This window comes from Rhineura floridana, chromosome 1, assembly GCF_030035675.1.
Source record: "Rhineura floridana isolate rRhiFlo1 chromosome 1, rRhiFlo1.hap2, whole genome shotgun sequence".
NCBI lineage: Eukaryota > Metazoa > Chordata > Lepidosauria > Squamata > Rhineuridae > Rhineura > Rhineura floridana.
In genome coordinates this window covers 65,710,246-65,726,324 of record NC_084480.1, presented here as the reverse complement: position 1 = coordinate 65,726,324, position 16,079 = coordinate 65,710,246, and the positions used below count along the sequence as shown (strand labels likewise).

The window sequence follows — 16,079 nt, the reverse complement described above, 5'->3', positions numbered from 1 at the left end:
ACAGCCCAACAGTAGGAGGAGGCACAGCCAATGACAGACAGATCTATTATCTCATCAGAATGTTACCAGGTCTACCTACAGCAGGGATGGTTAACCTTTTGGCAACCCTCCCGGGCTGCATTCGATGGTGGGCGTGACCAAAGGTGGGTATGGCCACCCTATACTCTGGCCCCATCTGCAGCAAACATTTAAATAACTATTATGCCATTTTAAACAGTCATGACTTCCCCCAAATTGCAGTGCTGTGAGGGAAATAGGGATCTCCTAACAACTCTCAGCACCCTTAACAAACTACTGTTCCCAGGATTCTTTGGGGGAAGGCATGACTATTTAAAGTAGTATAATAATGCTTTAAATGTATAGTGCAGATGCCCCCCTCACTCAAACACACACACACACATGTACAGGGCACACAGTTTGCCCCTCCTTAGGTGGTCTGTGCAGAACAAACGGGATTTCCCACTCCCCACTTATCAAATGATTGCTCTGATGATTAGGGAGGGGGCAATTTGCATCCCTCATCAGGCTGCTGAGCTGGGTGGAGAGGTCTAAATCTCTGTTCACCCAAGCTCTCTGTATTTTCCTCACCAAAATCTTGAGGAGCCAGAAAAAAAAATCATTGGGGTGTGTGTGTGGATTGGGCCCTCAGGCTGGGAATTAGCCAGCCCTGACCTACAGGCATCAAGGATAAAACACTTTTCATAACTTGTTCACTTGCTCTCCCTCTTTCTCCAACTTCAGACTTCCCCTAACCATCTCCTGAAAATTCAGCTAAGTCATTTCCTCTCCATCACTCTCCCTGGCAGGCATGTTTTTCTTTTACATCATGGGAAAGTTGTACTAAATTCCTTATTTCATCATCTTAAATGCTCATTCTGATTCAGTTCTCTGAATGCTGGTCTTTACGCAGCTCAAACCACACAAGAGGAGGCATCAGCAGGCTTGAGGGGAACTCCAAAATTTACAGTAATTTTAAAAAAATTGGGGGGGCAGGGGAAAATACCCTCAAAGGACCACAACTCATAGCTAGAGCAGCTTCTTTTTATGGAGAAGGTCGCAGTTTCAATCTCTGGCGTCTCTAGGTAGAACCAGGAGACATTCCTGCCTAAAACCTTGGAAAGCTGCTGGAAGTCATTGTAGACAATACACAGCTGGATGAACCAATCGTCTAAATCAGTATAAGGCAGTGTCCTATGTTTCTAACAAGTGAGCTCAGTGTAGACTGAGGATGCTCAATGAGTATGGACTGTTGACTTATTGGTGGGGGGGAGTCAGAAAACCATAGGGGGAGGGGAAATGGAATAGTGGATGCTAGGTAGGATGCTGAAAGCCAGGACCTCCAAGGTGGCTTTCTCTGAAATGCTACCGGTTCCACGCGCAGGACCAGCCAGACAGGCCCAGCTTTGCAGTCTCAATGCGTGGATGAGACGATGGTGTCGGGTGGAAGGGTTTGGATTTGTTAGGTACTGGGGAACATTTTGGGACAAGCCGGGCCTGTACAAAAGGGACAGGCTCCACTTGAACCAGAATGGAACCAGACTGCTGGCACTTAAAATTAAAAAGGTAGCAGAGCAGCTTTTAAACTGACTGAGGGGGGAAACCCGACAGGAGCTGAGAACGGTCCGGTTCAGAATAAACCTCCCCCCTGGGATAAAAACCAAAGAAATGATGAAATTTTAAAAGGGGTAGGCCTAGAACTAGGCATTGTGAGAGCAGGGGCACAGGATATAAATTCAGAAGAGCAAAATTACCACAGGCCAAACCACAAGTGCCAAAGACACTTGAAGAGAGATACTGCTTACAAGTGCCTGTACGCTAATGCTAGGAGTCTCTGAACCAAGATGGGAGAACTGGGGTGCTTGGTCTTAGAGGAGAGCATTGATATAGTGAGCATAACGGAGACCTGGTGGAATGGAGAAAACCGGAAGGACAGGGAAGGACGTATTGGTGGCGGAGTCGCTCTATACGTGAAAGAAGGCATTGAATCCAGTAAGCTCGAAACCCCAAAAGAGGCAGACTCCTCCACAGAATCGTTGTGGGTGGTGATACCATGCCCCAGGAGGGACTTAATACTGGGAACGATCTATCGTCCCCCTGATCAAAATGCTCAGGGAGACCTTGAGATGAGATATGAAATTGAGGAAGCATCCAAACTAGGAAATGTGGTAGTAATGGGTGACTTCAACTACCCGGACATAGACTGGCCGCATATGTGTTCCAGTCATGACAAAGAAGCAAAGTTTCTAGATATTCTAAATGACTATGCCCTAGACCAGTTGGTCATGGAACCGACCAGAGGGATGACAACCCTGGACTTAATCTTCAGTGGGGACCGGGACCTGGTGCGAGATGTAAGTGTTGTTGAACCGATTGGGAGCAGTGACCACAGTGCTATTAAATTAAACATACATGTAAATGGCCAATTGCCAAGAAAATCCAACACGGTCACATTTGACTTCAAAAGAGGAAACTTCACAAAAATGAGGGGATTGGTAAAAAGAAAGCTGAAAAACAAAGTCCAGAGGGTCACATCACTCGAAAATGCTTGGAAGTTGTTTAAAAACACTATATTAGAAGCTCAACTGGAGTGCATACCGCAGATCAGAAAAGGTACCGCCAGGGCCAAGAAGATGCCAGCATGGTTAACGAGCAAAGTCAAGGAAGCTCTTAGAGGCAAAAAGTCTTCCTTCAGAAAATGGAAGTCTTGTCCAAATGAAGAAAATAAAAAGGAACACAAACTCTGGCAAAAGAAATGCAAGAAGACAATAAGGGATGCTAAAAAAGAATTTGAGGAGCACATTGCTAAGAACATAAAAACCAACAACAAAAAATTCTATAAATACATTCAAAGCAGGAGACCATCTAGGGAGGTGATTGGACCCTTGGATGATAAGGGAGTCAAAGGTGTACTAAAGAACGATAAGGAGATTGCAGAGAAGCTAAATGAATTCTTTGTATCTGTCTTCACAGTGGAAGATATAGGGCAGATCCCTGAACCTGAACTAACATTTGCAGGAAGGGATTCTGAGGAACTGAGACAAATAGTGGTAACGAGAGAGGAAGTTCTAGGCTTAATGGACAATATAAAAACTGACAAATCACCGGGCCCGGATGGCATCCACCCGAGAGTTCTCAAAGAACTCAAACGTGAAATTGCTGATCTGCTAACTAAAATATGTAACTTGTCCCTCGGGTCCTCCTCCGTGCCTGAGGACTGGAGAGTGGCAAATGTAACACCAATCTTCAAAAAGGGATCCAGAGGGGATCCCGGAAATTACAGGCCAGTTAGCTTAACTTCTGTCCCTGCAAAACTGGTAGAAAGTATGATTAAAGCTAGATTAACTAAGCACATAGAAGAACAAGCCTTGCTGAAGCAGAGCCAGCATGGCTTCTGCAAGGGAAAGTCCTGTCTCAGTAACCTATTAGAATTCTTTGAGAGTGTCAACAAGCATATAGATAGAGGTGATCCAGTGGACATAGTGTACTTAGACTTTCAAAAAGCGTTTGACAAGGTACCTCACCAAAGGCTTCTGAGGAAGATTAGCAATCATGGAATAAGAGGAGAGGTCCTCTTGTGGATAAGGAATTGGTTAAGAAGCAGAAAGCAGAGAGTAGGAATAAACGGACAGTTCTCCCAATGGAGGACTGTAGAAAGTGGAGTCCCTCAAGGATCGGTATTGGGACCTGTACTTTTCAACTTGTTCATTAATGACCTAGAATTAGGAGTGAGCAGTGAAGTGGCCAAGTTTGCTGACGACACTAAATTGTTCAGGGTTGTTAAAACAAAAAGGGATTGCGAAGAGCTCCAAAAAGACCTCTCCAAACTGAGTGACTGGGCGGAAAAATGGCAAATGCAAGTCAATATAAACAAGTGTAAAATTATGCATATTGGAGCCAAAAATCTGAATTTCACATATACGCTCATGGGGTCTGAACTGGCGGTGACCGACCAGGAGAGAGACCTCGGGGTTGTAGTGGATAGCACGATGAAAACGTCGACCCAGTGTGCAGCAGCTGTGAAAAAGGCAAATTCCATGCTAGCGATAATTAGGAAAGGTATTGAAAATAAAACAGCCGATATCATAATGCCGTTGTATAAATCTATGGTGTGGCCGCATTTGGAATACTGTGTACAGTTCTGGTCGCCTCATCTCAAACAGGATATTATAGAGTTGGAAAAGGTTCAGAAGGGGGCAACCAGAATGATCAAGGGGATGGAGCGACTCCCTTACGAGGAAAGGTTGCAGCATTTGGGGCTTTTTAGTTTAGAGAAAAGGCGGGTCAGAGGAGACATGATAGAAGTGTATAAAATTATGCATGGCATTGAAAAAGTGGATAGAGAAAAGTTCTTCTCCCTCTCTCATAATACTAGAACTTGTGGACATTCAAAGAAGCTGAATGTTGGAAGATTCAGGACAGACAAAAGGAAGTACTTCTTTACTCAGCGCATAGTTAAACTATGGAATTTGCTCCCACAAGATGCAGTAATGGCCACCAGCTTGGATGGCTTTAAAAGAAGATTAGACAAATTCATGGAGGACAGGGCTATCAATGGCTACTAGCCGTGATGGCTGTGCTCTGCCACCCTAGTCAGAGGCAGCATGCTTCTGAAAACCAGCCGGAAGCCTCAGGAGGGGAGAGTGTTCTTGCACTCGGGTCCTGCTTGCAGGCTTCCCCCAGGCACCCGGTTGGCCACTGTGAGAACAGGATGCTGGACTAGATGGGCCACTGGCCTGATCCAGCAGGCTCTTCTTATGTTCTTATGTTCTTAGTGTCTGGAATCCTGAAATAACGGATTCTATATTACAACGTTTTGTGCAGGTCCCATTCATTCTTTTGAATGGTGATAACCAGATAGTTTCCAGAATTCCCCCTCCCCCTACAGTCAACCACTCACCCTTTCTTCTTCCCCAATTTTCTATAATGAAATGCATGCTAAGATCTAAGAAGATCAGTCTTAGGCTGGGGATCCTGCGAGCCCTATGAAGAAATCTCATTTCTACTATTACAATGGGGTAACAAAATTGGATTGTTAGGACTCATAATAAACTTTATATGTTTAATTGATTAAAACACTTTGACTGTCTTTGTAAGGAGTGCCCTTCATTTCTGTAAGAGGCAACTTACAATGAAACTGACTTCACATGAAATTAAAACCTCACAATTTAATGTCTTGGCTTCAAGGTCTCGGGGCTCCATAAAATGAGAATCAGCTTCCATTAAGAGAAAAAAAACCCAGATCATCCTTTATTAAGGATATTTATATTCTTAAATTATATTTATTATAATACAGTGATGGTAGGAAGGGCTGAAAACTGGCAAGTTCACCTTTTGAGCTGTGGATTTTTCTGCCATGTAATATCATAAGAAAATAAGGGGGTCCTGTTGGATCAGAGCAAAGGCCCAGCTACTAGTCCACCATCCTGTTCTCATGTGGCCAATCAGATGCCTACAGGAAGCCAACAATAATAAAAAATGTGAGTTCAGTCTTCCATAATATACATCATCATAGGGATGGAGTTTTGTATCTGAGATGTTGTCTGTCAAAATTGTGAACAAATGAGAAATATGGCTTACCTTCCTTAAAAACTACTGAGGTTATGTAGACTAGGGTTACCAGGTCTCCGTTTTTTGGCTGGAGTCTCCGGTTTTTGGGGGTCCCCTCCGGCTCTCCAGCTAGCCCCCCTTAATCTCCGGACTCTCAGCTTCAATTTTTTAAAAAAAGTTTCTAGGTGGTCTGGTTCCTGAGATATACACCAAAATGTCAGCCGCCCCCTGCAACTGTTTAATTTAGTTAACTGACACGACGCTGAAAGTGGTTCCTAGTTCCCAGTTCCTTATTTGCTTGAAAGTTCAAAACAATAAAAAAGAAGAGTTGACAGCTACAGCAACGTCAAACCAAAATTAACATGTCTCTGAACCCCAAAATATATGTTGGGGTACCCTGTATAATATATCACTGTGATTGGGGGACTCTCCCCGTCAAGAATGACAATACATTTATGCAATCAAAATCATCAGGCTTCTGATATTATCATAAATACATAATGATGTCCTAAAATCATAAAAAATAAGTAACTGGGGGTGCCCACCCCAAAATGCACTCTGGGACAGGACAAATCATATACCCCAGGAAAGGAGTGTGCTCTACAAGATGCCACTGTGTCGTGCCTGGCCCAGAGCTTCTGCTGGGTGCAGGGTATGGAGGAGGGCATCTATGCAAAATCAAAGCAGACAAAGACATACAGGAAAAAATAAGTAACTGGGGGTGCCCACCCCAAAATCTGCTGTGGGCCAGGACAAATCATACACCTCATGAAAGGGGAGGGTGTCCTCTATGAGATGCCACTGTGTCCAACCTGGCCCAGAGCTTCTGCTGGGCGCAGGGTATGGATGAGGGCATCTATGCAAAACCAAAGCAGAGGGGAAAAAAACAGGAAAAAATAAGTAACTGGGGGTGCCCACCCCAAAATCTGCTCTGGACCAGGACAAATCATATACCGCCAAAAAGGGGGGGTGTCCTCTATGAGATGCCAGTGCATCCCATCCAGCCCAGAGCTTCTGCTGGGCACTGGGCATGCACAGGTGCATCAATGCAAAATCAAAATGGACAAAAACACGTAGAAAAAAATAAGTAACTGGGGGTACCCCCAAAAAAATCTGCTTTGGGACAGGACAAATCATATACCTCAGGAAAGGAGAGGGTGTCCTCTACACGATGCCATTGCGTTCCGCCTGGCCCAGAGCTTCTGCTGGGCACGGGGCACAGAGGGCATCTATACAAAATCAAAGCAGAAAAAGACATACAGGAAAAATAAGTAACTAGGGGTGCCCACCCCATAATCTGCTCTAGGCCAGGACAAATCATACACCTCATGAAAGGGGAGGGTGTCCTCTATGAGATGCCACTGCATCCTGCCTGGCCCAGAGCTTCTGCTGGGCGCAGGGGAAGGATGAGGGCATCTATGTAGACAGAAAGGGTAGAGAATCTTCTTACTCTTACTCATTTCTCAGACCTCTTTCTGAAGTGAAGAGTCAAATCTGTAAAGAAGTTTGGAGCAGTCACATTAAAAGATAAGGGCAGGGCATTCCAGGCAGGGGGTTGCCAACCCTGCTTGGAGATGGATGTCTTTGCAGAGGATCCCTAGTCAAGCTTTACCAACAGCACAATCCAAACTATATCTACTCAGAAGTGAGTCCTGTTGAGTTCTATGGAGGCTTAGTCCCTTAGTACATGTATTTAGAATTGCAGCCTTCAGGGGCATCCATCTTTACTCCCAAATGCTCCCATCTAACATCTGCACAACACTAGGCTCCTTTCTTCCTACAGTGGCCTTCTGGTGACTGGCCTGGCCTGAAGGCACTTAAACCCTTCTTGCTGAAAGCAAGTAGGCTAGATTAAATGTTCCCTACCCAGGCTCCATCTTTTAGCTAAGATGTCTAGCTTAATTTCCAGTCAGATTTTTTTTTAATTGTACGCTCCAAGCAACTGTGATTGATGTTTAATGTATCATGCTTAATGACATCACTTGGGCCCACCCCGTGATCACTTGGGCCCACCCCATGACGTCACTTGGGTCCACCCCTAAAATCTCAGGTTTTGGGATGCTTTTGACCTGGCAACCCTAATGTAGACCCCTATAATTCCTCATCTCGCTGTTCTGCAAATTCAATAAAACATTAGGCAGTCATTAAACTAGAGGTGGAAAACCTATTTCAGGCTAAGAGACTCATTACCATGGTGGAAAGCGATCAGCAGCCACATTCCAGTAGTGGCCAGGACCAGACCCAAAAGTTGGTGGGACCACACCCTTCACACAATCACAGAGCCACACAATCCCACACATGGACACACAAAACTGATTCTCTTGGATACAGGGGCAATATATATGAGTAATTCCACTCAGGTTTCTCCTTCCATTTTCTTCTGTTAAATACAATGTTTGTGGGGAGGAGGGGGGAGAAAGAAAGCTCTCCATTACCCTTTATCTGTCCTGACTGTACCAAAAGTAAAAAGAACTCACTAATCCCAGCAGAAGAATGCAAATAATGTCAACCCATAGCTGAACTGCAAGCCTTGCCTCACACCTATTCAAAGCTTCGAAGTTTAAAATGCAACTGCATCACTATAACTGCATGGATGGCGTTTTGCATATTTGCAAGGAGTACAAGTCTGCCTCTCTGCCAAGACATTTCTCCCTCTGCTTTGTTCAACTTGCAGCAAATCTTTTTACAGAAGCTGCAATTGCACATCAAAGCCCTTTTCCCTCTCAGCTGCAGGTCACCAATGAGCTGATCGGTGGGAGGGGACTCTGAGGCAGTGATGATGTCTGGGCTACATCTGATCCACCAGTGGTTTCCCCTCATCTTAAATTAAATGTTGACAAAACTATAAAAGGATCTGGACAAACAAGGGCATAAACACCTTGTTAGCATGTACATTGCACAAAGAAGGAAAACCAGCCATGAAAGGGTTAACTGACAGTAAAGAGTAAATCAAAACCCTCAGGCGATACAGGTGCAGACCCTAAATCACCTAATGACTAAATGACCATGATGGGCTATAAAGACAGGAAAAGAAAAGGATGTGTTTTTGGGTGTGTGGGGAAGTAAGGAGGAGAAAGATGGACTGTGTAACTTGTGTATCCAATGCTGGAACTGCTTTATATTATTCTGCTGATAAAAGACTGTATATTTCTACACGTGAGTTGCGTTGTTCTTGGCAAGGTGCAAAGCAAGGGAGTGACTACGGTCAGGTACGCCAGTGTATGTCTGCCAGAGCAAACACCAACACACCTGTATTTTTATAACATGCTGGACTAATTGTTCCTTGTGAAAATTTTATATAAACATTTGTACATGTCATGAAAATTCAAAAATTGTCTATGCTGTAAATGTTATTCTAGAACCGTTCCTTGATCATTCACAGAACATAGTTTAAAACATGAAATGGCAGATTAGAAGATAATTTTTGCTATAAGAGATGTAACATTTCTGAAAATTTTGAAGTTTTTTCCAGTTTAAAAATAAATGCTGAAAAATGCTGGTTGTGGATTTCTACGTAAGATGTACATAGCTTACACTTTGATTATATATGAGCTGGTGCTTATACCTCTGAAACAGAAAATGTTAAGAGAGAAACTTGCATTTGTGACACCATCCTAAGCATGCCTACTTGGAACTATGTCCCATTCCTTGGTGAGCATAGAATCACACTGTTAATTACTTATTAGTTAAAGTTAACAAGCATGTGGGATCTGATGGTATTATTGTTTCTGACAATGCAATCCTATGCATACCTACTTTGAAGTAAGCTCTATTGAGCTTAATGGGGCTTTCTCCCACAAATGTGTGTATATGATTGCAACCTAAAACATTTTAGTCTTTGTCATGAGAACGAAAGTACTTAATGAAACATGCTTTCCCAATTTGTCCCTTAAATTGCAATATTTTTCTTATGAGGACCTGAAAGGGGGGGTACTGGCAAAATAACCAATCTTTCCAGTTTTGGACTTTGTTCTGATAGGTTTGCCTTGGCTGATGTCCTCGGTTCTCTCTACAGGAAGGAGCAATGGAAGGAATGTGCATACTGAAGTGCCTCCCCCAATCTTCCATAGGGCAGAGTCTTGGGAGCAAAATATCACCTGGAAACAGCCATAATCGACATGAGTAATGACCACTTTTCATGCATGAGAGAGCATTTCATGAAAAAAATGAATGAAGAAGCTTTTGCTTAAGCAAAGCTCTGGTTGCACATTGGATCTCTCAGTGAGTAGTCTTATTGGGAGACTAGCATGGAAACAAAACAACTCCTGCCAGAATTTAGATCTGTAGAAGAGCTCTAAATGTCTGTTCTTTTCTTCTTCTTGACATTTGTGTTGAGCAATAGATGTGTGCAAATGCCTCCCTTTCTTTTCCCCAGCAGGCAAGGCTTGGAGAGACTCTTGCCTGAAACCCTGGAGAATTGCTACTAATCAGTGTAAACGATCCTGGGCTAGATGGCCAATGGTCTGACTCAGTATAAGGCAGCTTCCTATATTCCTGTTATCGTCATGTTACATTTAAAAAATGCTGGCTGCTTCATGGGTGAAAATAAAATAAATGTGTAGCTTCAAAGTTTAGAAGAATACAAGTGCCAAACCCAATTAGCTTGACTGTAAAAGACAAAATTACAGCTGTGAAGTTTTGGGGGGTGGAATCAGAGCTGCTTTAGGTTGCAACGATCACAGTTAGGAATCTTATTAGGGGGAGAAAATCCATAGATCTCAGTGAAACTCAACAGATCTCCTGAGAGAATGTCTTTGTTTTATACTTGTAATTGTTTTGACAATTTCTGCACTGTGAATTATAATGCCAGCTTTGATGATCTTCTGAAAAGCAATGTTATAATGTGCTGCTATAAAATTTAAAACTTAGTGCGCCATGGGAATTTGGGGCTTTTGTGTCTTTAACTAGGGATGGGTGAAAAATCTGCTCCAATCAGACTCAAGCATGGATTATGCCAGAGTTTGCACATTCATCTTGTGCAAGGACTAGACACATCTCACATAAATGCCAGGAACTTTTACTAACACTGATTTAATAATAATAATAATAATAATTAGAAAACTTGATGACATCATGAATGACATGAGGTCAGTTTTAATGTTGGTTTTATTCCTTTTATGCAATGTGAAATTCTGCCACTGTAACTTGGTGGGATGGTAAAGACACTGCTTTGCAGATTATGAACAGCTACAGACTAGGAAATATAAATGGTTTATCAGATGGCACATGCAACCAAAGCATATGGAGAACTGCATCCCTAGTCTTTACACAGGTTATAACAATATAACCTTTCCCCCATCCTTCCAGGTCAGAGAAAAGTAACACAGTGCATGTTGACTGCAAAACAAAAAGTAACTTTTCCAAGCTCTGCCTGTACCATTTGCACCAAATGCTCCAAAACTCTATGACCCATGCTGTTCTCCCTACCACCACCCTGAACTACACAGGTGGCTTACCTCCTTGCTTTCTCATTCTTCAGCTTTAACCTTGCTTCCTCTGTAGCAAGATCTCATAAATCAAAGAAAATCCTCACAGTAACACGCCACTGTAAACAGGCATGCAGATAGGTTTTATTCGCATGGATTGCTGTCATTTGCAGTAACATAATTAAAAGTCTGTCAAACACTCCAGTTTGAAGAACAGCCATCGGTGGGAGCAAGTTTCCTTTAAATCAAAAGGAGTTTCTTCCACGTAAATATGCTTGGGATCAGGTTACAAGCAGCACTGTGAGTCAAACACCTTCTGTTATCAGAGGAAAATGTACAAATGAAGGAAATCACATATTTGCTGATTGTGCTCCTAAAAACAATGTTATCTACGAATATGGGATTTTTTACCAAGTGAGAATAAGAGGAAAGGGATGAGCAGCATGGAGATTTGAAGCAGAAATATTGGGGCGGGAGAGGCACGACTCAATACTAGAGCATGTTTGCATGCGGATGGTTCCAGGTTCAATCGATTAGGTCTTTCTGTCAAACCTTAATTCAAGGCAGCAAGTCCCAAGTGATGTGTTGCTACCAAACATCTAAGCTGGGGACACTTTTTGTATATATGTCAGCTGGGCAGTGTTTGCTGGCATTTGATTTAATTTAGATTTATTGGGAACCTAAGTAAGTCTGGCATTCACTTTTTCATAACGGGATTACATGTATATGTGAATACAAAGGGCTAGGGGGGAAAACTACATTACTCTCTTTCCAACGAAAAAGGAAATTACAGTAATTGCTGACTTTATATATGGTGTACAAAATAAATAACTAGGAAACTGGGACAGACCTCCAAGTCCAGATCCAGGTAAAACAGGAAATGAGTGGTAAATAGCATGCCAGAGGCACAGCTCACTTCTAAGCTCTAGCTGTCTAAAACACCTGTGAACCTGTGGCCTTTTAATGTTGTTGAGCTCCAACTCCCATCAGCCCGAGCCAACTCTTGGGCCAAGTCTGCCTTTAAAATAATAGTAGTAGTATAGTAGTAGTAATAGAGGTGTGTGGGCATTTTCATGAGAACCACTAATTCCGCCAATGCAAGGCTTACCGCTAATACAATAGGCCTTCTTTTCTTCCCCGTGCACATCTTTCCCAAATCTGCTCCAAGGGGTTGGGGGAGCTCCTAGAACACATATGGGGGGCCTACAGGGGGAAGAGAGGTCCTGTTGCACTAGCAGTAATCCTTGTGCTGATGGAACCGATTTAGTGCTATTTTGGATACAACTGTAAGTCCTTTCCCTGTCTACAATCCCAATGGAAATGTGCCCCACTGCTCTGATTTTAGACATTACTTTTGGTGATCCCATTAGACACACTTTTTCCTAAGGCTAATCACGGTGAGAGTGGGGGAAGAAACTATTCTTGTCAGAATTGCAACTGGAGAGGGAAGGGTTAGAACTTTTCCTCCCTACAGTCCCAATGAAAGCCCATTCCTACACTTATTATTCAATAAAAAGAACCCTGATGTAGAGGCCAATGACAAATTTAGCATCATATCTATTTTGACGATCAGACAGGTGAAAGCAGAGTCTTTGATGGAAGGATGCACCCAAGCTTTTGCAGGCTAATACCACCTATGTCCTTCTCACATGTCAGGAGTGCAAGGCAGCTCATTAAGATAGCGTGTTTTGAAAGACAGTGCATGCTCAATTGGCAGATTCCTACATATGCAACTCATTACTCCAAAAGGCAATCATTCCCAGGGTAAGCTTATTCAGGATGGCATAATACAGGCATTTATATATTACAGAGAAAGTTATTTGTACTGATCTGAGATTCATTACATGATCTTTGTAGCCTACAACAGTACTGATTATGGTTTTCAGCCCTCCTGGTGGTGGGGGGATGGGGAAGAAAAATTCACTTTATCAAAAGAAGCAATGACTGAAGGATTCAAAATCAAATTGTGGGCAGTGATCAGTCTTTGGCTCCTAGACTCTGCATAGCCCTCCATTTTTCACCACAGACAACTCTTTTATAGACTTGGTATCATCATGCATCTGGCAGGAGGGTAGAGGGTGCAGGGAGAGAGAGAGATCAATCTACCTGCAGTTCTATACCTACGATTTTTATCAACAACTTTCTTACTCTTGGGGAAGCACAGATATTTTCCCGTTTGAATTGGACATTTAAAATGCTATTAAGTCACATCAGTTCAATGTCAAAATCTAAAATCATATGTAAACTATGTATGGAGTAGACTGGTTTATTCCACATCCCAGAATTACAGTACTAATAAAACCAGTACAATGGGAAACTGCCAACAATGTCATCTTTCCAGAGCAAGCGGGTTTCCGTAAAGGGCAAAGTACGGTAGATCATTGTTTAACCCTTTACTTCATTGCAAGGCAAGGTATATCATTTATAGACCTGGCAGCGGCATTCGATTCTATTGATAGGCCCAAGCTATGGGCCAAGCTAGCAAATACTAACATCGATAGACGTCTCCTATTTCTCATTAGGCAATTATACACTGATAACAGCGTAAGAGTGAGGGTGGGCTCTACGGGCTCACTGACAGATCCCATTGTCTCTAACAAGGGAGCAAAGCAAGGATGCCTGCTAGTTCCCTTCCTTTTCAACTTTTACCTAAATGACATAGTCACTGCATTGGAGGGCTCAGAATTTTTTCCCCCAACAGTCGGGAATAGGAAAGTCTCGCTACTTCTGTATGTAGACGATATGCTCTTGCTTTCCATCACGTGCAATGGACTAAAGAGATTGCTTGCAAGATGCAGTGCCTTCTGCCAGAAAGAAAGCTTGCAGATCAATTACTCTAAAACAAAAGTTGTGGTTTTTGGCGGAAGGCACCATAACTTTCTCTGGACAATGGATGGCCATCAAATTGAACAATGCCGCTCCTTCAAATACTTGGGCATATTTTTTCAGGACACCCTCTCATGGAAAAAACATATTGACTACACTAAAGCGGTTGCCATGAGAACTTGTGGTGCCGTGTTGAGCTTTCATAGGTCAACAGGAGGCAATCTTATCCCCCCGGCCCTGAAAATTTATAACAACAAAGTTGTATTGCAGATCCTCTATGGTGCGCCGGTTTGGGGATGGGAGGGCCCTTTTCTCCATAATTTAGAGGTTGTCCAGAACAGTTTTCTCAAAAAACTATTGCGTCTGCCGACAAATATCCCAGCGGCATTACTTCGTGCTGAGCTAGGTATTTTCCCCGTCAGCGCTCATATCCATTGCGCATTGTTAAACTTTTGGGAGCAAACTAAAAACTCCCAATCCAAGATCATTTTAAAATCATGTGAAGAGCTGGCCCACAGAGATAGGCTCTGGGGAGACAAGATCTCTGGCATATATCATTTATATCACATCTTACCACCTGCTTCAGCTCCATATGATAGATCAGCCGTAAAAGATTCAATATTCCTCCACTGTCAATGGTTAGACAGACTGACGATCATCAACTCCAAACCTTTTAGATGGTTTGGAGCTATAAAACAGGACCATCAAAGGGCAAACTATCTGGCCCACCCCATGGCACCCAAGCTTAGGCAAGCACTCATTGCAATCCGGTTCCAGTCAATGCCAAATGCGGTTTTGGCGGGCTGGTACAACCAGACCCCGTGGAGCCAGCATTTATGTAATTGTGGGACAGAGGCAGTGGAGGATCTCACCCACTATCTACTAGACTGTCCTCTATACGCTCATCCACGTGCCAAATTTCTGAGCGAACTGATGGGTTCGGGGAGGTCCAGAAGGTCTTGGCAGGAGCTGGTTATTTCTCTTTTGGAGGATAAAGATCCAGCAATTTCATATAGGGTAGCGCTCTTTGCCTGCGCGGCGCAAAAGATAAGGGCGGCACACGTAGCTCAACTCCCGAGTGTAGTATAGCAGGTTTTAAATTTTTAATTATTTATCTGTTTATTTTATTAAATCTTTTGCCATATGTTTGAATTTGTGTATACATGACCAATTATTGTACGTGTTGCAATGGCCTATGGCTAGGCAATAAAGATTGATTGATTGATTGAACCAGTACAATGTTAAATATCAGCAGTGTTGACAGAGCCTGGTAACTTCATTTATCCGATCTCTGTTAAATGAACATTGAAGCTTCTGTGTAATAAGGTGTTTCTCAAAGAGTCTGCAGGCATGATTATCCTGAAGTCCATTGCGGACTGATGGATTGTTGTCTAATGAGAGGAGGACCTCACCCTCCGCCTTAAATAAAAAAATGAGTAACAAACTAGAACCCGTAAAGGGCTTCCAATCTCAGGGTACAGTGACTAAAACCAATTGAAAAATTAAACATAAAAAACCTCAAATCCACAAGAACAGGGCAAGAAAACATCAAGATTAAGTATAAGAAAATACAAGACAAAATACACACAAATATTATATTATTTGATAAAGAGAGATCTACCCATGGACATTATTATACATGTTGGCATTTCTTTCCTTGAGATTTGTATTATATTGTAGTTCAAAATCAAACAAAGGCCTCATAGAAATTGTTCTGCGAAGAAATCAAGTACATTTTTCTGTTAGAAAACAAGCTGATTAATGTATTGTTAACGCAGCACAGAAGGCAGTGTTACACATCTCTTGCAACTTCATATTTAGCAGTGCGCACACTGAGAATTAAACATGCTACTTATACTCTACAGGGTTGGTCATTTGATGGGTCAAAGAAGATTTGCTCAGTTGATTTGCCAAATGTTTTGAAAGCATTAATGTTATGACAACAAAGAAGAGAATCATGAACAGGTTTGGTACAAATTAGATTGTATCACTATTTCAAAAAGCTATATTTAATTATGAAATTACCCCCCACCCAAAAAAAGCTCCCACCTTGAGATGATATATACACATAGTACGTCTTCCTAATTTATGCTCGCAACCAACCTGTGAGTTCAGGCTGAGTGAGAATTTGAAGACTGGATCTTCTGGGTTTAAATTCCCAACATTTTATTCACTAGGCAAGGGCCTTTGCCACTGATGACTGCTTGCATTTATTTTAAAGATGCCTGCACTTCTGGCTATGTAGAGCCCAGGGGTGGCGGACCCAGCCTCCTTCCCGAG

The 16,079-nt window shown here is 42.6% G+C and overlaps 1 protein-coding gene across 2 annotated transcripts in view; it reads right to left on the bottom strand.

Moving 5' to 3' along the window:
- FAM174A (family with sequence similarity 174 member A) overlaps positions 1–16,079 on the bottom strand; it is a 40,708-nt gene that overhangs the window by 1,138 nt on the left and 23,491 nt on the right. Inside the window, exon 3 of one of the 2 annotated variants that reach the window (XM_061623185.1) lies at positions 6,689–6,776. The exons of the other annotated variant lie outside the window; for it this stretch is intronic. Within the exon in view, the coding sequence (XP_061479169.1) occupies positions 6,689–6,776 (88 nt within the window). The remainder of the gene's footprint in view (positions 1–6,688; positions 6,777–16,079) is intronic. 2 annotated transcript variants of the gene reach the window in all.